The sequence below is a fragment of the Nothobranchius furzeri genome, chromosome 16, assembly GCF_043380555.1.
Source record: "Nothobranchius furzeri strain GRZ-AD chromosome 16, NfurGRZ-RIMD1, whole genome shotgun sequence".
Lineage (NCBI taxonomy): Eukaryota > Metazoa > Chordata > Actinopteri > Cyprinodontiformes > Nothobranchiidae > Nothobranchius > Nothobranchius furzeri.
In genome coordinates this window covers 21,672,662-21,697,664 of record NC_091756.1, presented here as the reverse complement: position 1 = coordinate 21,697,664, position 25,003 = coordinate 21,672,662, and the positions used below count along the sequence as shown (strand labels likewise).

The following is a 25,003-nucleotide window of genomic DNA, read 5'->3' as shown; positions in this document are numbered from 1 at the left end:
TAGAGACCCATGTCATGTTCATTAAAAACAACCTAGAGACCCGTCTCATGTTCATTAAAAACAACCTAGAGACCCGTCTCATGTTCATTAAAAACAACACAGACCTGTCTCATGTTCAGTAAAAACAACACAGAGACCCGTCTCATGTTCATTAAAAACAACACAGACCCGTCTCATGTTCATTAAAAACAACACAGACCTGTCTCATGTTCATTAAAAACAACACAGAGACCCGTCTCATGTTCATTAAAAACAACACAGAGACCCGTCTCATGTTCATTAAAAACAACCCAGAGACCTGTCTCATGTTCATTAAAAACAACCCAGACCCGTCTCATGTTCATTAAAAACAACCCAGACCCGTCTCATGTTCTTTAAAAACAACCCAGACCCGTCTCATGTTCATTAAAAACAACCCAGAGACCCGTCTCATGTTCATTAAAAACAACCCAGAGACCTGTCTCATGTTCATTAAAAACAACCCAGAGACCTGTCTCATGTTCATTAAAAACAACACAGAGACCCGTCTCATGTTCATTAAAAACAACACAGACCCGTCTCATGTTCATTAAAAACAACACAGACCTGTCTCATGTTCATTAAAAAAAACCCAGACCTGCCTCATGTTCATTAAAAACAACACAGACCCGTCTCATGTTCATTAAAAACAACCCAGACCTGCCTCATGTTCATTAAAAACAACAAAGACCCGTCTCATGTTCATTAAAAACAACACAGACCCGTCTCATGTTCATTAAAAACAACACAGACCCGTCTCCTGTTCATTAAAAACAACACAGACCCGTCTCATGTTCATTAAAAACAACACAGACCGGTCTCATGTTCATTAAAAACAACCCAGACCTGTCTCACTTTCATTAAAAACAACACAGAGACCCGTCTCATGTTCATTAAAAACAACCCAGAGACCCGTCTCATGTTCATTAAAAACAACACAGAAACCCGTCTCATGTTCATTAAAAACAACACAGACCCGTCTCATGTTCATTAAAAACAACACAGACCCGTCTCATGTTCATTAAAAACAACACAGACCCGTCTCATGTTCATTAAAAACAACACAGACCTGTCTCATGTTCATTAAAAACAACACAGACCCGTATCATGTAAATTAAAAATAACCCAGAGACCTGTCTCATGTTCATTAAAAACAACCTAGAGACCCGTGTCATGTTCATTAAAAACAACCTAGAGACCCATCTCATGTTCATTAAAAACAACCTAGAGACCCGTCTCATGTTCATTAAAAACAACACAGACCTGTCTCATGTTCAGTAAAAACAACACAGAGACCCGTCTCATGTTCATTAAAAACAACACAGACCCGTCTCATGTTCATTAAAAACAACACAGACCTGTCTCATGTTCATTAAAAACAACACAGAGACCCGTCTCATGTTCATTAAAAACAACACAGAGACCCGTCTCATGTTCATTAAAAACAACCCAGAGACCTGTCTCATGTTCATTAAAAACAACCCAGACCCGTCTCATGTTCATTAAAAACAACCCAGACCCGTCTCATGTTCTTTAAAAACAACCCAGACCCGTCTCATGTTCATTAAAAACAACCCAGAGACCCGTCTCATGTTCATTAAAAACAACCCAGAGACCTGTCTCATGTTCATTAAAAACAACCCAGAGACCTGTCTCATGTTCATTAAAAACAACACAGAGACCCGTCTCATGTTCATTAAAAACAACACAGACCCGTCTCATGTTCATTAAAAACAACACAGAACCGTCTCATGTTCATTAAAAACAACACAGACCCGTCTCGTTCATTAAAAACAACCCAGACCCGTCTCATGTTCATTAAAAACAACACAGACCCGTCTCATGTTCATTAAAAACAACACAGACCCATCTCATGTTCATTAAAAACAACCCAGACCCGTCTCATGTTCATTAAAAACAACACAGACCCGTCTCATTAAAAACAACACAGACCTGTCTCATGTTCATTAAAAACAACCCAAAGACCCATCTCATGTTCATTAAAAACAACACAGACCCGTCTCATGTTCATTAAAAACAACACAGACCCGTCTCATGTTCATTAAAAACAACACAGACCCGTCTCCTGTTCATTAAAAACAACACAGACCCGTCTCGTGTTCATTAAAAACAACCCAGACCCGTCTCATGTTCATTAAAAACAACACAGACCCGTCTCATTAAAAACAACACAGACCTGTCTCATGTTCATTAAAAACAACCCAAAGACCCATCTCATGTTCATTAAAAACAACACAGACCCGTCTCATGTTCACTAAAAACAACACAGACCCGTCTCATGTTCATTAAAAACAACACAGACCCATCTCATGTTCATTAAAAACAACACAGACCTGTCTCACTTTCATTAAAAACAACACAGACCCGTCTCATGTTCATTAAAAACAACCCAGAGACCCGTCTCATGTTCATTAAAAACAACACAGACCTGTCTCATGTTCATTAAAAACAACACAGAGACCTGTCTCATGTTCATTAAAAACAACACAGACCCGTCTCATGTTCATTAAAAACAACACAGACCCATCTCACTTTCATTAAAAACAACACAGAGACCCGTCTCATGTTCATTAAAAACAACCCAGAGACCCGTCTCATGTTCATTAAAAACAACACCGACCCGTCTCATGTTCATTAAAAACAACACAGACCTGTCTCGTTCATTAAAAACAACCCAGAGACCTGTCTCATGTTCATTAAAAACAACCCAGAGACCTGTCTCATGTTCATTAAAAACAACCCAGAGACCTGTCTCATGTTCATTAAAAACAACACAGACCCGTATCATGTAAATTAAAAATAACCCAGAGACCTGTCTCATGTTCATTAAAAACAACCTAGAGACCCGTCTCATGTTCATTAAAAACAACCTAGAGACCCGTCTCATGTTCATTAAAAACAACCTAGAGACCCGTCTCATGTTCATTAAAAACAACACAGACCTGTCTCATGTTCAGTAAAAACTACACAGAGACCCGTCTCATGTTCATTAAAAACAACACAGACCCGTCTCATGTTCATTAAAAACAACACAGACCTGCCTCATGTTCATTAAAAACAACACAGACCTGTCTCATGTTCATTAAAAACAACCCAGACCTGCCTCATGTTCATTAAAAACAACACAGACCCGTCTCATGTTCATTAAAAACAACACAGACCCGTCTCATGTTCATTAAAAACAACACAGACCCGTCTCCTGTTCATTAAAAACAACACAGACCCGTCTCATGTTCATTAAAAACAACCCAGACCTGTCTCACTTTCATTAAAAACAACACAGACCCGTCTCATGTTCATTAAAAACAACCTAGAGACCCGTCTCATGTTCATTAAAAACAACCCAGAGACCCGTCTCATGTTCATTAAAAACAACACAGAACCCCGTCTCATGTTCATTAAAAACAACACAGACCCGTCTCATGTTCATTAAAAACAACACAGACCCGTCTCATGTTCATTAAAAACAACACAGACCCGTCTCATGTTCATTAAAAACGACACAGACCTGTCTCATGTTCATTAAAAACAACACAGACCCGTATCATGTAAATTAAAAATAACCCAGAGACCTGTCTCATGTTCATTAAAAACAACCTAGAGACCCGTGTCATGTTCATTAAAAACAACCTAGAGACCCGTCTCATGTTCATTAAAAACAACCTAGAGACCCGTCTCATGTTCATTAAAAACAACCTAGAGACCCGTCTCATGTTCATTAAAAACAACACAGACCTGTCTCATGTTCAGTAAAAACAACACAGAGACCCGTCTCATGTTCATTAAAAACAACACAGACCCGTCTCATGTTCATTAAAAACAACCCAGACCTGCCTCATGTTCATTAAAAACAACCCAGACCTGCCTCATGTTCACTAAAAACAACACAGACCCATCTCATGTTCATTAAAAACAACACAGACCCGTCTCATGTTCACTAAAAACAACACAGACCCGTCTCATGTTCATTAAAAACAACACAGACCCATCTCATGTTCATTAAAAACAACACAGACCTGTCTCACTTGCATTAAAAACAACACAGACCCGTCTCATGTTCATTAAAAACAACCCAGAGACCCGTCTCATGTTCATTAAAAACAACACAGACCTGTCTCATGTTCATTAAAAACAACACAGAGACCTGTCTCATGTTCATTAAAAACAACACAGACCCGTCTCATGTTCATTAAAAACAACACAGACCCATCTCACTTTCATTAAAAACAACACAGAGACCCGTCTCATGTTCATTAAAAACAACCCAGAGACCCGTCTCATGTTCATTAAAAACAACACCGACCCGTCTCATGTTCATTAAAAACAACCCAGAGACCTGTCTCATGTTCATTAAAAACAACCCAGAGACCTGTCTCATGTTCATTAAAAACAACCCAGAGACCTGTCTCATGTTCATTAAAAACAACACAGACCCGTATCATGTAAATTAAAAATAACCCAGAGACCTGTCTCATGTTCATTAAAAACAACCTAGAGACCCGTCTCATGTTCATTAAAAACAACCTAGAGACCCGTCTCATGTTCATTAAAAACAACCTAGAGACCCGTCTCATGTTCATTAAAAACAACACAGACCTGTCTCATGTTCAGTAAAAACTACACAGAGACCCGTCTCATGTTCATTAAAAACAACACAGACCCGTCTCATGTTCATTAAAAACAACACAGACCTGCCTCATGTTCATTAAAAACAACACAGACCCGTCTCATGTTCATTAAAAACAACCCAGACCTGCCTCATGTTCATTAAAAACAACACAGACCCATCTCATGTTCATTAAAAACAACACAGACCCGTCTCATGTTCATTAAAAACAACACAGACCCGTCTCCTGTTCATTAAAAACAACACAGACCCGTCTCATGTTCATTAAAAACAACCCAGACCTGTCTCACTTTCATTAAAAACAACACAGACCCGTCTCATGTTCATTAAAAACAACCTAGAGACCCGTCTCATGTTCATTAAAAACAACCCAGAGACCCGTCTCATGTTCATTAAAAACAACACAGAACCCCGTCTCATGTTCATTAAAAACAACACAGACCCGTCTCATGTTCATTAAAAACAACACAGACCCGTCTCATGTTCATTAAAAACGACACAGACCTGTCTCATGTTCATTAAAAACAACACAGACCCGTATCATGTAAATTAAAAATAACCCAGAGACCTGTCTCATGTTCATTAAAAACAACCTAGAGACCCGTGTCATGTTCATTAAAAACAACCTAAAGACCCGTCTCATGTTCATTAAAAACAACCTAGAGACCCGTCTCATGTTCATTAAAAACAACCTAGAGACCCGTCTCATGTTCATTAAAAACAACACAGACCTGTCTCATGTTCAGTAAAAACAACACAGAAACCCGTCTCATGTTCATTAAAAACAACACAGACCCGTCTCATGTTCATTAAAAACAACACAGACCCGTCTCATGTTCATTAAAAACAACACAGACCTGTCTCATGTTCATTAAAAACAACACAGAAACCCGTCTCATGTTCATTAAAAACAACACAGACCCGTCTCATGTTCATTAAAAACAACACAGACCCGTCTCATGTTCATTAAAAACAACACAGACCCGTCTCATGTTCATTAAAAACGACACAGACCTGTCTCATGTTCATTAAAAACAACACAGACCCGTATCATGTAAATTAAAAATAACCCAGAGACCTGTCTCATGTTCATTAAAAACAACCTAGAGACCCGTGTCATGTTCATTAAAAACAACCTAGAGACCCGTCTCATGTTCATTAAAAACAACCTAGAGACCCGTCTCATGTTCATTAAAAACAACCTAGAGACCCGTCTCATGTTCATTAAAAACAACACAGACCTGTCTCATGTTCAGTAAAAACAACACAGAGACCCGTCTCATGTTCATTAAAAACAACACAGACCCGTCTCATGTTCATTAAAAACAACCCAGACCTGCCTCATGTTCATTAAAAACAACCCAGACCCGCCTCATGTTCATTAAAAACAACACAGAAACCCGTCTCATGTTCATTAAAAACAACACAGACCCGTCTCATGTTCATTAAAAACAACACAGACCCGTCTCATGTTCATTAAAAACAACACAGACCTGTCTCATGTTCATTAAAAACAACACAGAAACCCGTCTCATGTTCATTAAAAACAACACAGACCCGTCTCATGTTCAGTAAAAACGACACAGACCCGTCTCATGTTCATTAAAAACAACACAGACCCGTCTCATGTTCATTAAAAACAACCCAGACCTGCCTCATGTTCATTAAAAACAACCCAGACCTGCCTCATGTTCATTAAAAACAACACAGAAACCCGTCTCATGTTCATTAAAAACAACACAGACCCGTCTCATGTTCATTAAAAACAACACAGACCCATCTCATGTTCATTAAAAACAACACAGACCTGTCTCATGTTCATTAAAAACAACACAGAAACCCGTCTCATGTTCATTAAAAACAACACAGACCCGTCTCCTGTTCATTAAAAACAACACAGACCGGTCTCATGTTCATTAAAAACAACCCAGAGACCTGTCTCATGTTCATTGAAAACAACACAGACCCGTCTCATGTTCATTAAAAACAACACAGACCCGTCTCGTTCATTAAAAACAACCTAGAGACCCGTCTCGTTCATTAAAAACAACCTAGAGACCCGTCTCATGTTCATTAAAAACAACCCAGAGACCTGTCTCACTTTCATTAAAAACAACACAGAGACCCGTCTCATGTTCATTGAAAACAACACAGACCTGTCTCATGTTCATTAAAAACAACACAGACCCGTCTCGTTCATTAAAAACAACCTAGAGACCCGTCTCGTTCATTAAAAACAACCTAGAGACCCGTCTCATGTTCATTAAAAACAACCCAGAGACCTGTCTCATGTTCATTAAAAATAACCCAGAGACCCGTCTCACTTTCATTAAAAACAACCCAGAGACCTGTCTCATGTTCATTAAAAACAGCACAGAGACCGTCTCACATTCACCAACATCTTCTTGGTAAATCTCCAGAGGACTGACAAGACCAGAGGTGGTGGTAGTGTGAAGGTCTGGGGCTACTCTGCTCTTTCAGGACCTCGTGCTGTACCTGATGGAACCATGAAATCTGCTCTCCTGAAGGAAAAGGCCTGACCTTTGAACTTCAGCAGCCCATTCCTGAGAACCCTGTGATTTGGCTGAATTCAGACTATTCTGTAAAGAAGAGTGGGATAAATGACCTCCACATGGACGTGAGAGACTATTACCAGTTATCATGACCACTGGAACCAGTCAGTCACTGTTCCACTTAGATCCAGATTGGTTTGGATAGGTTCGTTCATGGAATAAACAAAATCATCATTTGAAAACTACATTTTGTATTTACTTTTGTTATCTTTGCCTGCGTTTGAAATTCGTTAGTTGATCTCAGCTAGAGGGCAGATTTTTTTCACAGTACTGTGGTACAACTAAAGCAATTAAGTTGACTTTAGGTTTGATGATTCCCAGGTTTCCTTTGCAGATGCACATTTCTCAGTCTGCTCTGGAGAAGTGAGACAAGCTTGGCTGACAGATGAAATTCACTTACAGCTTTGTGGATGAACTTCAGGTTGAGGTGACACTGGCCTCGATCGGGATAGGTTTCTGTTCGGGGCTCCAGTTTGTACCAGTTGTCCTCGGTGCAGTGGAGATCCTACAGCATTGTGACAAAATCCGAAGCCCAGGTAAGCAGTCGACGTACAGAAAAACAGTAGAACATTAACATCTTTTACTACCTGCAGTTTCAGAACAATATTTCCCAAAAAGTCATCTGTGCCTTTTTCTTTTTTGGCCTCTTTGATCATCCTGGGGAGAAAATAATCGGGATGGTGTTTGCCTGTTTTATTTGGTCAAGGTTTTCTGAGTGTCAGTCACACAGTGCATCTATGACCTTCTTATACTGGTCAAGCTGGTTCTGATCTCCTCCAGTTTCTGAGTGAGGGACACCTCTTCATCTTTGTCCCTGTGGCAGATGAGAGCAAAATGCAGCGAGTATGGTTTTTAAACGTTTTATGAAGCAGGCAGTTGTGCTTTCTACTCACCACATCTCAAGGTGGAAGGCGGTACCACTGATATGGCCAAATTCTCTGAAGAAGCAAAGCAAGTGATGAGCATGACCCACTGTCTTCTGTGGAAATTCTGAAGGAGAGTTGACTTACAGTACAAAGGTTTGATTCCAAATGGGGTTTAGCGTCTGTTTCTTTATCTCTGTCTGATAAATTTTGTCGTCTGCTACAAAGTCCTTAACAACAGATTTACAGGGTTTGGACTGTGAGCGACTCGTCTTAATCTTCTCGTCTTCCAGCATCATTAGCAGGCAGTAAGGGTCGCTAAAACCTGATGGAAATACATAGAAGTGTATTTATGATGGCTACCGATTTACCTTTAATCCACATAAAACATTAATATAACAAATATATAATAGCATGATTAACTTTTTTATGTAACCAACAGTATAACAGTAAAGGAGAAATAAAATTGGCCCTTGCTACCTGGAGATCCTCCTCCAGAGGGCAGTAGACAAGGTAATTGCTGGATTTAGTTAGTTAGATACTACATCTGGATGCCTTGTAGCAAGAAGATCCTGGGTTCAAATCCCGGGGTCTTTCTGCATGTAGTTAGCATGTTCTCCCTGTGCATCGTGGGTTCTCTCCGGGTACTCTGGCTTCCTCCCACGGTCCAAAAACATGACTGTCAGGTTCATTTGTCTCTCATAAATTGTCCTTAGGTGTGTGTGTGTGTGTGTGTGTTGCGTGTGTGTGTGTGTGTGTGTGTGCATGGTTCTGTGTGTGTCTTTGTGTTTCCCTGCGATGTGCTGGCATCCTGTCCAGGGAGAACCCTACCTGCATGCCCGAGACTGCCGGCACCAGCCCCCCCGCGACCATGAGCGGGTAATGAAAATGGATGGATGGAGTAAAGTTCCACCATGCTGTCACAAACAACTTTGATAAATGATATAAAAGAAGTTAACTCAAAAAGTTTTATGGCTTTTTGAAGTGGAGCTGTCAGAACTCATGACTTTGTTCTTCTCAAACAGACGTTGCTTCTTCCAAAATAATGAATTAAAAGAACTGTGAAGAGAACTTCAAGGGTAATTATTTTGTTTGCAGTGGTCACACGAGAACTCACCGCTGATGTCTTTACCCAGAATTCCTTTGGCTTCTTTCACAGTGACCATCAGACAGTACACTGGAGGCTGTTGGGTAGAACAATCAGTCAGATATGATGGTAAGAAAGGCGGTTCAATGATTCCAGTGATGCAGTTTTCACCACATAGATGTTAAGATTCTTCGTTGGAACTCTACAAACAGATGCTGGGGTCTTCTCACTGGAAAAAAAACGTACTGGTTTCCATTTCTCACCTCTGTGTTTTGTACTTTCTCTACCAGAGTGTCGTGCTCTGATTTAGTCATGGTGAAAGCCTGGTAGGAGGAAAGGAAAAATCCATCAGTCATCAGCCCAACTGTGAGTTACTAAGCACTAATCTGAGATTACCTCCTGGATATAAAGGTGAAGCTGTGCCTCTGTGAAGACCTCAGCTGATGTTGATTTACCAATCTTATGTAGAATAGTGTACAGCAGCTCCTTATACAGCGGCTTTAGCTGTGAGCAGAAACCCAACGGACGTTCTGTCATAAAGTCGTTCCACAGAAAGAGTCGGAAAAAGACAACGGTACCTCCTCCTCTTTGTGTCTCCTTGCTTTGACCTCAGGATTTTCCTCTTCTTTAAAATCCTGATAAATAAAAAGAAGCTTGTCTTTGATCCCGTTTGTTCTTTAGATGAGAGAATCATCAGAGGTGAGGTATTTTAGAGCTGGTCCTACGTTACTCACCCTTCTGTCTTTCGGTTTCCTCGTGACCCCTAATTTTCGTTGATGAATTGGTGAAAACTGCTCCAACCGGAAAGCAAAATGTAAAAACGTGTTTCTTTCAAAACCCAGAAGATAATCACTATTAGTTGGTAACAACTTTTTCAACCATTCTATCAGAGCCATCAAAGTGGAACGCATCTATGTGAGCTGTGGTTTAGACCTGGATAGATCATGAAGGTTTTCACTTAAGAGTCAGTGAATCCCAGCTGACTTAGTTTGCCCTCTAACAAAGAAATGGTCTCTCTCTGGGTTCAGTGGTAGGGTTATGAAAGACAGTGAGACAACATCAATAAACACATCCCCCCAAATGCATTTAGAAACAGTTATGAATCATTTTGTCTCGTAAAAGAATCAGTGTTCAAATGCAGTCTTGGAAGGATTTAGCTCCTGTTAAGATAATTATGTGTTTTCTTTTATCAAGCTTTATGTTTTTATTACATTTAAAGATTTTACCATTTATGCTGAATAGTTGCTGTACTGTTTGAAGTCTCATGAGGAGACTTTAAGAATGCTGAGCCTTGGTCCTGACCTAGTGCCTACATCACAGAAACCATTTATTCAAATGGTGGACTGCAAAGGGCATTTCATGACTTCCGTATTGTCACAACAAGGAGCAAAACTGAGGCCTGTAGCTTATTACTCATCCAAACTAGACAGTGTGGCATCTGCTCTTCCTCCATGTGTAAGAGCAGTAATAGCGGCCTCCATGGCAGTTGAGTGTAGTGCAGGTATTGTACCGTTTCATCCACTGACTCTGAAAGTGCCTCACGCTGTGTCTGCACCTCTGCTCCAGACCAACATGACATTCTCTCACCTGCACGCTATTTATCCTGCATAGCAACGCTGCTCTCACAACCACATTTAACCACTGAGCGGTGCACGACTCTAAATCCAGCCACACTTACGTATGCCTACATCAGATGATGGTCAACCACATGATTGCCAACAAGAAACTGAACAGCTGGCAAAACCTAGAACTGACTTAAAAGATCAATCACTAAATGAAGGAGAAATACTGTTTGTAGATGGTTCATCCAGAAAAGACCAATTTGGAAAAACACAAACTGTTTTTTCAGTAGTTTGAGCAACAAAAATCCTTAAAGCAGGAAAACTACCTAACACCATTTCAGCACAAGCAGCTGAAGTTGTGGCTTTAACTGAAGCATGCAGATTAATGAAAGACAAAAAGGTGACCATACACACAGACAGTCAAAATGCATTCTCCACGGTGCATGTGTTTGCTCAGCACTGGAAGAATAGAGGTATGGTGACATCAACAGGCAAACCAGTGACTCATGCTCAACTTTTAACAGACCTATTGAGAGCTGTATTGCTTCAAAAATAGTTGCTATCATCATCATCATCATCATCAACCTTTATTTATAAAGCACATTTAAACGGCGACGCCAACCAAAGTGCTGTACACGACAATACGTCACCAAACTAGATACAGCAACACAAAATAGATAAAACAAATAAAAACTATAATAACAACAAAAAAAAACAGGAAAGCACAAGGGTTAAACAGTCTCAGCCGGGAAGGCCAGGGAATAAAAATAAGTCTTCAAACATACTTTAAAAGTGGGAAGGGAGGGGACAAGTCGGACCATCAGGGGGAGTTGGTTCCAAAGTTTAGGCGCACAAACTGAAAAAGCCTGTTCACTACGGGCCATATAGCGGGCCGGAGGGACAAGCAGAAGGTGCTGGTCAGAGAACCTCAGGGTTCGCGCCAGAACATAGGGACTCAAAAGATGTGCCAAATAAGAGGGGGCCATTTCATGGATAGATTTGTAAACCAACAGAAGAATTTTGAACTTAATACGAAACCGAACTGGAAGCCAGTGTAAATTTGCCAAAACAGGGGTGATGTGCTGCCGTCGGTCTATGCCCGTAAGAAACCTTGCTGCAGCATTCTGAACCAATTGGAGGCGTACCACTGAAGAAGAGGGAATACCAAATAAGAGAGAGTTGGCATAGTCCAGACGTGACGTTACAAAGACATGAACACCTGACTGAAGATCTTTTTTGTTCAGGACAGATTTTAGTTAGGCCAGCCGGCAAAGATGAAAGAAACACGACTTGACTACCTGATTTATCTGTGCATCCATTTTTAAAAAAGTGTCCAGAGTGACCACCAAATTTGTAATTGTTGGCTTCACCAAAACTGTCAATGACGGGGGCAGAGATGGCTCCACAGCCGAGGGGGATCGGGGGCAAAGAGAATAGCCTCCAGTTTGGAGCTGTTAAGATTGAGAAAATTAGCCGAGAGCCAGGACCTGACTTCACTCAGGCAGTCAGTCAGTGGTTGCACAGGGTCAGCAGATTTTAGGGCCATATAAAGCTGACAATCGTCAGCGTAGAGATGAAAATTTACCCGGAATTTTCTAAAAATGGCTGCCAAAGGTAAAATGTATAGATTAAAAAGAAGTGGACCTAAAACGGACCCCTGGGGAACCCCACAAAAAAGAGGTGCCACTCCAGAGGCACAGTTTCCCAGGGCAACATTAAAACATCTGCCATTGAAATAGGAGCGGAACCACTCTAAACTTGTTCCACAAATGCCAATTAACTGCTCCAGTCGCTGTAACAGGATTGCGTGGTCGAAAGTGTCAAAGGCGGCAGATAAGTCTAAAAGCACCAACAACACATGAGAACCAGAGTCAGAGGCAAGCAAACTATTGTTAAAAACACAAATAAGAGCAGTCTCAGTGCTGTGGTGAGGGTGAAAACCAGACATAAAAATATCTAAAACATTGTTGGATGTAATGAAATTAAAAATCTGGATAAAAACCATCCTCTCCAACAATTTGGAGAGGAAAGAGAGCTTAGATATAGGACGGTAATTGTTCAAGTCGTTAGAGTCCAAGCCTTGCATTTTTAGAACAGGCTGGACCACCGCATGCTTAAACTCCTGGGGAACAATCCCCGCTTGCATTAAGGATCTCCAGAATTGGTTGAGCAATAACTTGGGAAATTTCCTTCAGGAAGCAAGGGGGCATAATATCACAAGGAGAGCCAGAGGGCTTCATAGCAGCCACTGTCTTCCATAGAGAGGAAGAAGAGATGGGGGGAAAACACTCAGAGGAATATAATGGAGAACAAACAGGGGCTTCTGGGTGGGAGGGAGGCAGAATCTGAACCCTAATTGTGGCAACTTTAGAGATAAAAAATACAAAAATTGGGTGCGCCTTTCCTCAGACGTATTAAGCAGAGGAACGTTGGGTGACAAAAGTGCATTAACAGTGGAGTAGAGGACACGCTGGTTACCCGAATATTCGGTAACAATAGCAGAAAATGGGCCTTCCGAATGACACGTTGGTAATTCCTCCAGGCCTCACGGAGAAGCTGGAAGGAAGCCGGAGATTTAACCTTTATCCACCACTGCTCACATCTCCTACATTCCCGTCTAGCAGTACGGGTATGAAGGTTGAGCCAAGGGTCAGAGCGACAGCGGGAACGTCGCGATCTTAGAGAGGCAACGGAAGTGCAAGAGGCAGAAAAGAGGGACAGGAGGATCTCAGGATCAGAAGAATCCTTATAGGAAAATAAAGAATCTGAAAATAAAGCAGAAAACTCAACAGGAACATGATCAGACAGAGAAAAAACATCAGGTCGGACCTCTGTTACATCAACACCAAAAGAAAAAGCTATAACTTGAATTTAAGCCGATGATTGATTTATGAGCTTTGTTAAAATCCATCGGGTAGTTTGTGAGTTTCTTGGTTCTGGTGTCACCTTGATGGCTGCAGCAGGTAATCAACACAAGCAAACCCAGACAGAAAGCTTGTCTAGTGTCTGTTGTAGCTAGGTAACAATAATGACATTCTGGCAGTTGATCAGTGTCAGTTCAGGCCTGGTTCCCACAGCAAATTAACAATTAGTTGACCCTGTTCTCTCCCTCTGACAATCTAAAGCCCCCCTAATGACCATAATGGCTCCAAAAAATAATCCTATCAGATATTCCTGCCGTGTGTGGTGTGTCAGAGTTCTGGTCTGCTCGAAAGCAAGCCAGGGTCGATCCAGTCCCAAATCAGGAATATTCCCCATGTTCGATGGTCTTGCTCTGATTTCGACGACAAACAAGCATACTACCTGTTGAATATGACATGTACCAGTCAGACAGTGAGGTGATGGAAGCGTGCTGCAGACTCCACCTCCACCATGTCTGTTTACTCCGCAGTCACTTTTCTTCTTGAATTCTGTGAGATTTCTAGCCAAACCAGGAATATTCATGTTTCAAAATGGTCCATGTATAGTTTTTGCAGTGTGGCTGCAGTGCACACCACACACTGTAGCACCAAAACTATTTCATCTGTGAAATTTTGCTACCTCGTGTGTAATCTTTCATATTTCAAAATGTTTCCATCAGTGGCGGATTTAGCAATTTGGAGGCCCAAGGCACACACATGGGGCCCCCTTACACTAAATTTTTGACAATCTTATCTTTAACTGGATTTGTGAAACTCTCCCCTCTTCTGACACGAGTTATTTTCACTTTTTATTAATCCTCCTCTTTTTTTCTGTCGTTCGCTCCCTTTGAGTGCTTTCTTCTTCCTGTCAGTGCTCCTGTGCTTTTGCCTTTCTTTTTCTTCTATTTTAAATTTTGGTCTATGTTTTCCTCCCTTTAAACATTTTCCATTGTCTTTCCTTTCTGCTTCCTTTTGATGTTTACATAGAAAAACAACATCACTTTCAGAAGTGAAGATAAAAGCTTTTATGAAGCAAGCTGCTTGTTTCTCTTATTGGAGCCACTAGGATAACTCCATTTGTCTTGGTCGGCATCTGCGTCTCCCTCATGTGTCTCCTTGTGTTCTCCATCCCTCTCTAGGTTCTCCTTATGTGTCTCCTAGCATCCTCATGTGTCCTTGTCTGCATCTTCCTCATGTGTCTCCTGATCTGCAGCCCCTCTAGGTTTTCCCCCTCCCCAGGTATCCCCCCAGGTCCGTTGCTCCCGTGGTCTCCCTTGGTCACACCTCTGTAGTTTTTCTTTCTGTAGTTTTTTCCTATAGGTTCAGCTTTTCATTTATTAGTCTCTTTTAGTGTGTTCCCACCGGTTCCTTAGTTCTCCTTCCTCCTTATATCAATAGTTACCGTAAATCCTCTAATACAGGCCCGGGCCTGTATTTGACTCAAGCTCATCAAGCTCCAGGCCTTTATTGGAAGGAGGGCCAGAATTAGAGGCAGGCCTCTAATTCTATTTGAGCAAAATGAACTAATGGTTCGCTGGAGTTTTTGACAATTAAAATTGCGCCCACATTTGCAGAGTTAAACACATTTCTTTTAACAACGGTAGTTTCTGCTTCAGCGCTCTCCCCCCTCCCCCTGCGCAGCGGCCGCAAACTCACTGATGCGCCTGCAGCCTCTCGGAGTTCCTGCTGCTCTAAACATTAAAATAATTATTTCATTTTCTGTTCCTCACTTCTGATTACCTTCAATGGTGTCTGTTTGTTGCAACCAGCAGGTACAAAAACTAACTTGTTTTTATTTGACTATTTTTCTGTCCTGTCTGTTTATTATCTTCCTCTCAATCCTAAAGAGAAACTGCTACCTGGGTTCATATATATTCACCTCATGAGTTACCTTTGAGCTGCAGTTCTAAAAGATCTACCGACCGCAAAAACAGCGGAGTGCTCGCTGCTTGCCGGCCACATCAGTGATCGGTGCTTCACCGGATGACAAGGTGATGCGCCCCGCTCCACAGCAAAACGCATCAGGCGCAAATAAAAGACAGAAAACATTAAAGGAAATGAACCGACATGAACGATCGCGTGTTAAATTAGTTTTTGAGGTGGCGACACCTGATTTGATAATGTTACTGTGGCCGTGCTCAGGACGCAGATCTACCGACCGCAAAAACAGCGGAGTGCTCGCTGCTTGCCGGCCGCATCAGTGATCGGTGGGTCACCGGGTGACAAGGTGATGCGCCCCGTTCCACAGCCAAACGCATCAGGCGCAAATAAAAGACAGAAAACATTAAAGGAAATGAACCGACATGAACGATCGCATGTCAGTACCGACACTCTGGCACAGCGCGATGCCCCCCCGAGCGCAGGAGCTTGTCACCTGCTGACAGCAGGCTACTGTCTTTTCTGAGGGCTGCATCTTGCCGGTCATTATCACGTGACAGCAACTAGTCGATGACAGGCATAAAAAGTCACTGTAGTGAAGTCGACTAGTTCATACAACACCTACTGCTCCCCAGTGTTCTGCAGCGCACGTTCTCTTTGAACTTGATATCAAATTTTCACCTCCTCTTCCTCTCCGCACGGTTAAAGTTACCCTCGCGGTCTATCACTGGCAAATCAAAAGTGAGACGATGACACAACCGCCCCCCCCATACTTGCTTGTTACCACATTCCACCCGGCCACAATAAGAGACCGGCCATTATTCACCTCCGCCGACTCCGACACCGGCCAAAATATGAGACCCGGCCGTTAATTGAATACAGGCCTGTATTAGAGGATTTACGGTATTTAGGTTTTGTCTTTATTCTTAGGTCAAGTTACTCTCCCCTCACTGATTATTTAATTATTTTCACTAGGTTTCTCTCCCCACACACCTGCAGCTCATCTCCCTCTCATCCTGCCCCAGTGTATTTAACCCTGTCTGCGTATCAGCGTATTGTTGGCTCATTGTTTGTGTCAACCTCGTCTCGTACCCCTCTCTAGCTTTTAGTATCTCTAGGTCTCTTGTGTTTTTGGATTCTCTAGGTTTAGTTAATAGGATTTTTTTTTTTGCGCCTCATTCTCTGGATTTACTCCTTAATAAAGGATTTTTACATTTTTTCCACCTCGTGCCTCTTTGTCTGGTTCTGCATCTTGGGTCCTAACCCCTCTCCAAAACCACCTCGTGACAGAACGAACCAACCCCCCCATGATCCAGCAGAGACTCCAGGTGTACAGGTACGATGGAGATCCTGCGACCAGCTGGACATTTATTCAGGACTGTGCTGGCTGCCTGGACTTGAACTCCTCTGAATTCAATAAGGTGTCGTTCATGGTGCTTTGCCTGGGAGGCAAAGCCCTGCGGTGGGCCGCCAGTTACTTGGACCTTCACCCCATAGAAGAGGTCTCCTTTTGGCCTTTCGCGAAGGACCTGTTACTGACCTTCGGCTCCACACCACCACCACCTTCCATCCGCATTTCCACGACTCAGATTTGCCAAACCTCCCTACCCTCACCCGGTCCGGACAGCGCCACCTCTCCATCTCCGGTGGGCCGTCACTCCTCATCTCCCTCTGTTTCAGCCGGCGCCATCGCGGAACCTCCGATGGGCCGAGCCACCTCACCTCCACCAGGTCCAGATGGCGTTGCCGGCATCGTCCCTGCACCTCCAAGGAGGTGTGCTCGTCGTCGACGTCACCACCATCACCAGCAGTCTCCAGAGGCCAGAGTTGTGCCGCCTGTCCAAGAGGCTCCTGCTCTGCAATCTCAGTCCGAGTCCCTTCCACTAACCAGCCAATGCTCCACACAATGACGTCGCTACCGTCACCTGCAGTCTCCAGAGGCCAGAGTTGTGCCGCCTATCCAAGAGGCCCCTGCTCTGCAGCTCGAGTCCGAGCTCCACCAGTCCCCAAACACTCCACCAGAGGCTTCGTCCCCGGTCCAGCCTGTCCAAGAGGCTTCGTCCCCGGTCCAGCCTGTCCAGGAGGCTTCGTCCCCGGTCCAGCCTGTCCAGGAGGCTTCGTCCCCGGTCCAGCCTGTCCAGGAGGCTTCGTCCCTGGTCCAGCCAGTCCAGGAGGCTTCGTCCCTGGTCCAGCCTGTCCAGGAGGCTTCGTCCACGGTCTAGCCTGTCCAAGAGGCTTCGTCCCCGGTCCAGCCTGTCCAGGAGGCTTCGTCCCCGGTCCAGCCTGTCCAGGAGGCTTCGTCCCTGGTCCAGCCAGTCCAGGAGGCTTCGTCCCTGGTCCAGCCTGTCCAGGAGGCTTCGTCCACGGTCTAGCCTGTCCAAGAGGCTTCGTCCCCTCTTCCTCCAGAGTTGTCGTCCCCTCCTCATCCCCTTCCAGAGTTTTCGTCCCTTCATCAGTATGTTGTTGTTTCATTGTTTGTGTCAACCTCGTCTCGTCCCCCTCTCTAGCTTTTAGTATCTCTAGGTCTCTTGTGTTTTTGGATTCTCTAGGTTTAGTTATTAGGATTTTTTTTATTTTGTTTTTTGCGCCCTGCATTATCTGGATTTACTCCTTAATAAAGGATTTTTACGGTTTTTTTCCACCTCCTGCCTCTTTATCTGGTTCTGCATCTTGGGTTCTAACCCCTCTCCAATACCACCTCATTTCATCCTTATTGTTTTGACTACTGCTTCGAGTTTGTTACGAACGCTCGCGCCTCTCTTCTTCTTCTTTTTCTGCTTTCTCTACTTCTTCTTATTTGTGTTCTTTTGGTACTTGGCAAACAACAATTTGGTGCATTACTGCCACCAACTGGATTGGAGTGGAATGACTACCAATCACTTCTGGTTTGTGCATCGGCGTCTTAAAGGAATAGTCCATTGTGGAATTAACAGAGGGGTGCCAGCAGTCAGGGCTAGGGGGGCCCCCAACATATGAGGCTCCAGGCGGCCGCCAACCTATGCCTAATGGTAAAACCGCCACTGGTTTCCATCATTTAAAAATCCTGCTGTAAGTTGGTCTTGAGTTCAGATAAAGCTTCCTAAACTTCTCTACAGAAGGAAATGTTGAGTCACCAAACAGCAGCGGATGAGTTTTACCTGTCTTTGTCTTGGTAGGACATGTTCCTGGAAAACAGAGAAGCACAGAACTTCAGAGATGAAAGTTAGAAGCTTTGCCAAGTCAGATCAAATCAAAACAAGCAAGAACCAGAAATCTGCAGCATTACCAGAACTTTCCCTGCTTACACATGAAGACGTTTTAATTGACCTCTACCTGTTTCCTGCTCTCTGAGTGACTTCCTCCATTAGTTAGTTTGAAAAAGACTTGGAAGCAGAAGTGAGGAAACAAGCAACTCAATATTTGAAAAAGGACAAAAAAATCTCCTGAAAGGGATTCACTCGTGCAAGTATCTTGCCTACAACCCAATCTTACATTTAGCACAACAAATACATCAAGATCGGTTGTTTGGTTGAAGTTCAAAAGCTTCTAAAAATAGAATAGAGTTGGTTATCAAATTTCAGCATTTGGTTTTAGAGAGAAACTGTCTGATCTGCTCTGATTCACCTATGATTCATCGTCATTAGGTCTGGAAACAGCCTCAGACGCTGACTCAGCTTTTGGATGGAGCCTTAACTCTGCAGCTAGTCGAATCCCGCTTTTGTTCTTTTGTAGAAAATTAAACGTGAAAAGTCTGGGAAGAAACACACATCTGTGAAAACCAACATGTTATCAGAAGTTCTGATCAGCTTGGTTACCGCTATATCCTCACGCAAATTTCCTGAAGTAAAACTAACAGCAAAAACAATGAAAGTAACATTTAAAATATAAAGCCAGTTTTCCAAAGACAATCTTTTACCTTTTCAGGTGTCTGAAGGAAATGCTCTCCTCTAGAGATGTGCTCACTTGGGCCTGACATGGTGATGCTATGAGCCAGACTCCTTCTTGGGGAGCTGGTGTGTGTTTTCTGCATGTGAGATAAGGGGAAGCTGTGTGTGCGAGGTATTTCAGCGTCGTATCAGACTGCAGCCGGAAGTCATCACTTCCTGTTGAAGGTGGTAGTGTCAGTGACTTGTGAGTTTCTCTATATCTGTTGCCCTCCATTATGTTGGAAGAGATTATTTGTCTGCAGCACTTAGACGAACCTTTTAGATCACATCCAAGCCCCGATCCCACAGTTGTTATAATGTTTGAAAGGATTTGATCCAATAATGAATCCAATGCACAAGTTAAACTGTCCAATATGCAAACGAATGCAGCTGAAAGAGAAAATGATGATGCCTTTGGCAGTCTGGACAGAACCAGGTCCAGAAGGGAGCATGAAGGTCTCTAAAATGTCCTGGGAGGTGTCTACGCTCACTGTGGACATCAGAAACCACAGCGGACCAACACTGGCCGAGGACATGGAGCTCCAAACCTTCACTGGCTTTGGAAACTTCAACTGGACTCCCAAGGATTTTTAGCATCTCCACTCTTCTTCTAGACTCTAGGACCTTGATTTCCAAATGACCTGCAGACTTAACTTCCATCTGATAAGAGAACGTTGGACTTTTGAGCAACAATCCAGTTCTGTTTCTCTGTAGCCCACGTGAGATGTTTAGATGTTCTCTGGTTCAGGAGTGGACGGACACCAGGAACATGACATCTGGAGCTCGTGTGTGGGACCGGTCTGTGTGTAGAGGCCCTTGATGCTCTGATTCCAGCATCAATCCACTCCCGGTGAAGCTCCTCCACATTCTTGAAGCTTGCTGGTCCTCCCTGCTGCTGCAGTTCTCCCTGCTGCTGCACCTAACTCTCTAGGATCATGGACACATCCCTCCGAGAACAAGCTGCTTCCTCAGCAATGCCTTCTGTGGTTTCTCATTGTGGACAGTGTCCATGCCTGTGTTATGGACACGTGTCCAGTCAGCCGAGTGTAATTACTGATTAATTTGTTTTTCTTCATAATAAAAAAACGTACCGTCAAACTGGGATTTCAGATTTAGGACATCAGTCCATCTGAAGCAGCTTTATGTAAAAGCTTGGTGTCATTTGTATAAATGGGAAGTGGGAGAAAAGGAAACAGGCCGGGCAGACAAAGACCTCCACTGTGTTTGCTCCACCAGCAGCAGCACACATTTACATGTTTCTGTCATGACTCCCAATCTTTCACCCACCTCAGCCTTCATGCAGCAAACCTGGTCCCCTCATCAAGCCCCAGCCAAGCCCTGTTTCCCTGGCAACCACAATCAACTTCATTCATCCCACCTGTTCCTGTCATCAACTCCTCCTCCACACCTGTTTCCTCTACTATTTAAACCCCAGCCTGCTCTTCAACCATCGCCAGATTATTGAACGCTTCTTGCCAGTAAATTCTCCAGCTGTTTACTCGCCTGCCATCGAAGATCCAGAACCCTGCTCCGTCCCCAACCTCACCTTTTGGATTTCCCTATCGGACAGTTCCCACCTCAGACCTCTGGTAACTCCACATCTAATACAGACTTTTAAAGGGGCTTTACAGTGTTTGGTGTCATCACAGGTCCTTCTAGTTCAGTTCATGACAGTTTCAGGGAAAAGCTCTGCTGCAAAAAGTATTAAATAAAACAACTTTTAAAGTTGTCTTCTGTTTTTTATTCATGTTCTTTGCATATTTTATATTGGCAAATGTTTCAAATTCAGACAAAACGAAAGAGTAAATAAAATATATGATGAGTTCATTTATTAAGAGAACAAATCCAACCTGGTGCTGTGGGAGGAAAGTGACTGACCCCTAAACCTACTGGTTCCAGTCTTTATGACAGATCCTAATGAGTCTCTCATGTCCCTATGGAGGACATTTGTTCCACTCTTTTCAGAATTGTCTGACTTCAACCATATCAGAGGGAATGGCCTGTTCAAGGTCAAAGGTCAAACTTTCTGTCAGAAAAGCAGAATTTCTGGTTCTATCAGGTACAGCAGAGCAGCCCCTGACCATCACACTACCACCACCATGCTTTACTGTTAGTTTGACTCCAGATGTTTCTGTTCTGGTCTCATCAGCCCTCAAGAGATTTACCCAGAAGCATGTGGGAACATCCAGATGTGATGGGTCTTTTTGTGGTGTTTGGCCAGCAGAGGTTCGGGTGGTGGAATGCTGCCATACACACCCTTTTGTAAGATGCTTTTCTGAAATGCTGTCCATCTTATGTGTACAGTCATTGGTTTGATCACAGCCAATTTCTTTAAAAAATCTTTTCTGAAACAAAGTAGAACATGGCACACATTTGGCTGGATGAGAAAGGAGCACAAAGAACACTGTTAAACAAAGCATGATCATAAACTCAGACACAAAGGTAGATATAAACCTAAATGTTTTGCTGAGGTGGCAGGTGTGGACGGTCATCCTCTGGAAGAGCGTTGGTCAGAGTTGAAAACCCAAATAAAATAACTATGCAGAAAAAACTATATATTTTTTACTTAAATATAAACAGAGATGGATTATTACAAAGCACTGAATCTGTTCTGCTGCAGTCACACACACCACACTCCAGCAGAACAGGATGACTTTTAAGATCGCATCAAGGTTCTGAAGTTCTTGGGCCGGGTCAGTCTCAAAATAACAGAGGCAAATAGAAGATTTGGTTCATACGCCTTTTCTAACCGGAACCAGCTAAGATAAGTGCATGCGTGTGTGTGTGCGTGTGTGTGTGTTGTTGACACCATAAACAAGATTCGTCGAGAGGTTCCGCCATCAGCCAAACAATCATTGTAGCGCAACAAATTCACCACTAAGGTATGTTGCAGCACGTTTACGCACTGCCTCTCCATTCTGGACAACATCTGTCCTGTCAGAACCAGATCAGTTCCTGCAGTGAACCCTACTCCCTGGTTTAATGACAGCCTTCGCAGCCTGAAGCGCCAATGCAGAAAAATTGAGTGTTTGTGGAAGAAAACCCATCTCCACGTCCATCTGCTGCTTCTAAAGGACCTTCTGACATCCTTTAACTCTGCAGTCAGAGACACCAGGGCTTCCTTTGTCTCCAACCTGGTGTCCCAGAGCAAAGGGAACCCCAAGGTACTGTTTAACACCATCAGCAGCATCGTCTCTCCTGCCTCTCCTACAGCCTCCATCCACTCTGTTACAGACTGTGAAAACTTTCTGTCTTTCTTTGTGGACAAAGTCAATAAGGTTAGATCTAGCTTCTCTCCTTCAGCCTTATCGCCGCCTCTTCCGACTCCAACCAGGCCCATCATCCTAGATAGCTTTGCTCCTGTTTCTTTGCCTGAGTTAACCAAACTAGTTAACTCTATGAAGACCTCTGCATGCCCCCTCCACATCTTACCCTCATCTTTGTTTAAAAGTGCTTTTCAGTCCAACGGTCCCAGCGTGCTCTCTATAATTAATGCTTCTCTGGTCTCTGGTCAGGTCCCTGCTTACTTTAAAAAACCGAGTCTCGACCCCTCTTTCCATAGCAGCTTCAGACCCATCTCTAAACTTCCGTTCATCTCCAAGATCTTGGAAAAGGTTGTGGCTAAACAACTCACAGCTGCTCTTGATGAACATAACATCTATGATAGCTTCCAGTCAGGTTTTTGTAGAGCTCATTCTACTGAAACAGCTCTTCTTAGGGTCTCTAATGACCTTCTGACTCACAGTGATGCAGGGGACTGTTCTGTTCTGGTCCTGCTGGACCTGACTGCAGCCTTTGACACTGTGGACCATCACCTGCTACTGGAGAGGCTGAGAGACTGGGTAGGCCTATCAGGATCTGCTCTGGAGTGGTTCTCCTTTTATCTGTCTGAGCGTTCCTTTTCTGTGGCCGTCTCCAAGTTTAGGTCCTCCACCACCTCTCTTACCCATGGTGTCCCACAAGGTTCTGTGCTGGGGCATCTGCTCTTCCTCCTCTATCTGCTTCCTCTTCAGCACATCCTGAGCTCCTTCAAAGGAATATCCTACCATCTTTATGCAGATGACATCCAACTGTACATCTCCTTTAAGCCCCATGAGATGTCTAAGCTGCAGCTGTTGCACACCTGCTTAGACTCTATCAAAACCTGGATGGTGGGAGCTTTCTTCAGCTGAATGAAGATAAGACTGAGATCCTCATCTGTGCCCCCCAGACAAGCTGGTTCCCAAAGTCAGAGACTCTCTTGGTCAGCTTGCTTCTCACACCAAACCTTCTGTCAGGACTCTTGGCGTGACCTTTGACCCAGCTCTCACCCTGGATTCTCATGTCAGTTCTCTTGTTCGCTCTTCCTTCTTCCATCTCAGGAACGTTGCTAAGCTGAGTCCATTTCTGTCCCGCTCTGAACTTGAGACAGTTCTCCACACCTTCATCTCCTCACGCTTAGACTACTGTAACTCTCTTTTCACGTGTCTGAGCAGAACCTCCCTGTACCGGCTACAGGTGGTTCAGAACGCCTGTGCTCGGCTTCTGACCAAGTCCTCCAAACACACCCACATCACCCCGCTTCTCCTCCAGCTTCACTGGCTGCCAGTCAACTTCAGGGTTCATTTCAAGATCCTGGTTCTGGTCTATAGGGCCTTACATGGACAAGCACCATCTTACATTGGTGATCTTCTCAGTCCCTACACCCCCAGCAGGTTCCTGAGGTCCAGTGATCAAAGCCTACTGGTTGTGCAGCACCAGGCTAAAGACCAAAGGTGACAGATCATTTGCTGCTGTGGCCCCCAGACTCTGGACCTCTCTCCCCCTGAGCCTGAGATCAGTGGACTCAGTGGTTTCCTTTAAAAAGCAGCTGAAAACGCACTTGTTCAAGCTGGCTTTGGTGACCTTCACCACCCTCTCCTTGTTCTGACCTATTCCACCTTCCTCAGGATCCACTGATTTCCCTCTTTCCTATTCACTCTCTCTCTTTCTTTACATTTTTTAATCATAATTGTCTACTTCTTGCTCATTTTAAATATATTTTTAACAATATTTTTGTCTTACTAGATGTTTTCAACAACTGGCACAACTCTCACAGTTTTCGCATCCAAGAGGAGGAAGACCGTCTGCATCCTCAGTACCATGCATAGATTGGGGAGAACCGAAAGAGAAAGCCAAACATGGGGTCACTGATTACAATGCCATGAAGTGTGGCATGGACATTATGGACCAAAAGTTTTGGCACTACACAGTGCATGCAGGAACCCATCGATGGCCAGTTGCCGTGTTTAATAACATGATGGACTACACGGCCGCAATGAATGCTCACGTGCTTTATCAGGAGGCATGTACTGGTGTGAAGGAGAGAAGAGTGGACTTCCTAGCACATCTTGGAAATGAGCTTTCTAAGCAATTCATGGCTGAGAATGAGCAGCTGCTTTAGCAAAAAACCTGCCAATCCACACCAGGGCCATGCAGAGACCTTTGAAGGGGTGGGTGCTCAAAGTTAAAAAAGGGGCACATATAGAGCAAAGTTTTTAAAGAGGTTCACGATCCAACAAGTTAATAGAATGAACAGCAGCTTTAGCAA

The 25,003-nt window shown here is 43.5% G+C and overlaps 1 protein-coding gene across 2 annotated transcripts in view; it reads right to left on the bottom strand.

Moving 5' to 3' along the window:
• Positions 1–19,678, bottom strand: part of unc13d (unc-13 homolog D (C. elegans)) — a 118,438-nt gene extending 98,760 nt beyond the window's left edge. The window contains exons 1-13 of one of the 2 annotated variants that reach the window (XM_070545486.1): positions 19,425–19,678; positions 18,667–18,693; positions 9,924–9,980; positions 9,768–9,824; positions 9,586–9,693; positions 9,453–9,512; positions 9,220–9,286; positions 8,934–9,032; positions 8,250–8,427; positions 8,133–8,177; positions 7,982–8,053; positions 7,827–7,896; positions 7,640–7,744 (exon numbers count right to left, since the gene is read on the bottom strand). In XM_070545486.1, coding sequence (XP_070401587.1) covers positions 7,640–7,744; positions 7,827–7,896; positions 7,982–8,053; positions 8,133–8,177; positions 8,250–8,427; positions 8,934–9,032; positions 9,220–9,286; positions 9,453–9,512; positions 9,586–9,693; positions 9,768–9,824; positions 9,924–9,980; positions 18,667–18,693; positions 19,425–19,538 — 1,059 coding nt within the window. In that variant the 5' untranslated portion in view covers positions 19,539–19,678. The remainder of the gene's footprint in view (positions 1–7,639; positions 7,745–7,826; positions 7,897–7,981; positions 8,054–8,132; positions 8,178–8,249; positions 8,428–8,933; positions 9,033–9,219; positions 9,287–9,452; positions 9,513–9,585; positions 9,694–9,767; positions 9,825–9,923; positions 9,981–18,666; positions 18,694–19,424) is intronic. The other variant, XM_054736485.2, reaches the window with a different exon arrangement.
• Between the last annotated feature and the right edge of the window lie 5,325 nt (positions 19,679–25,003).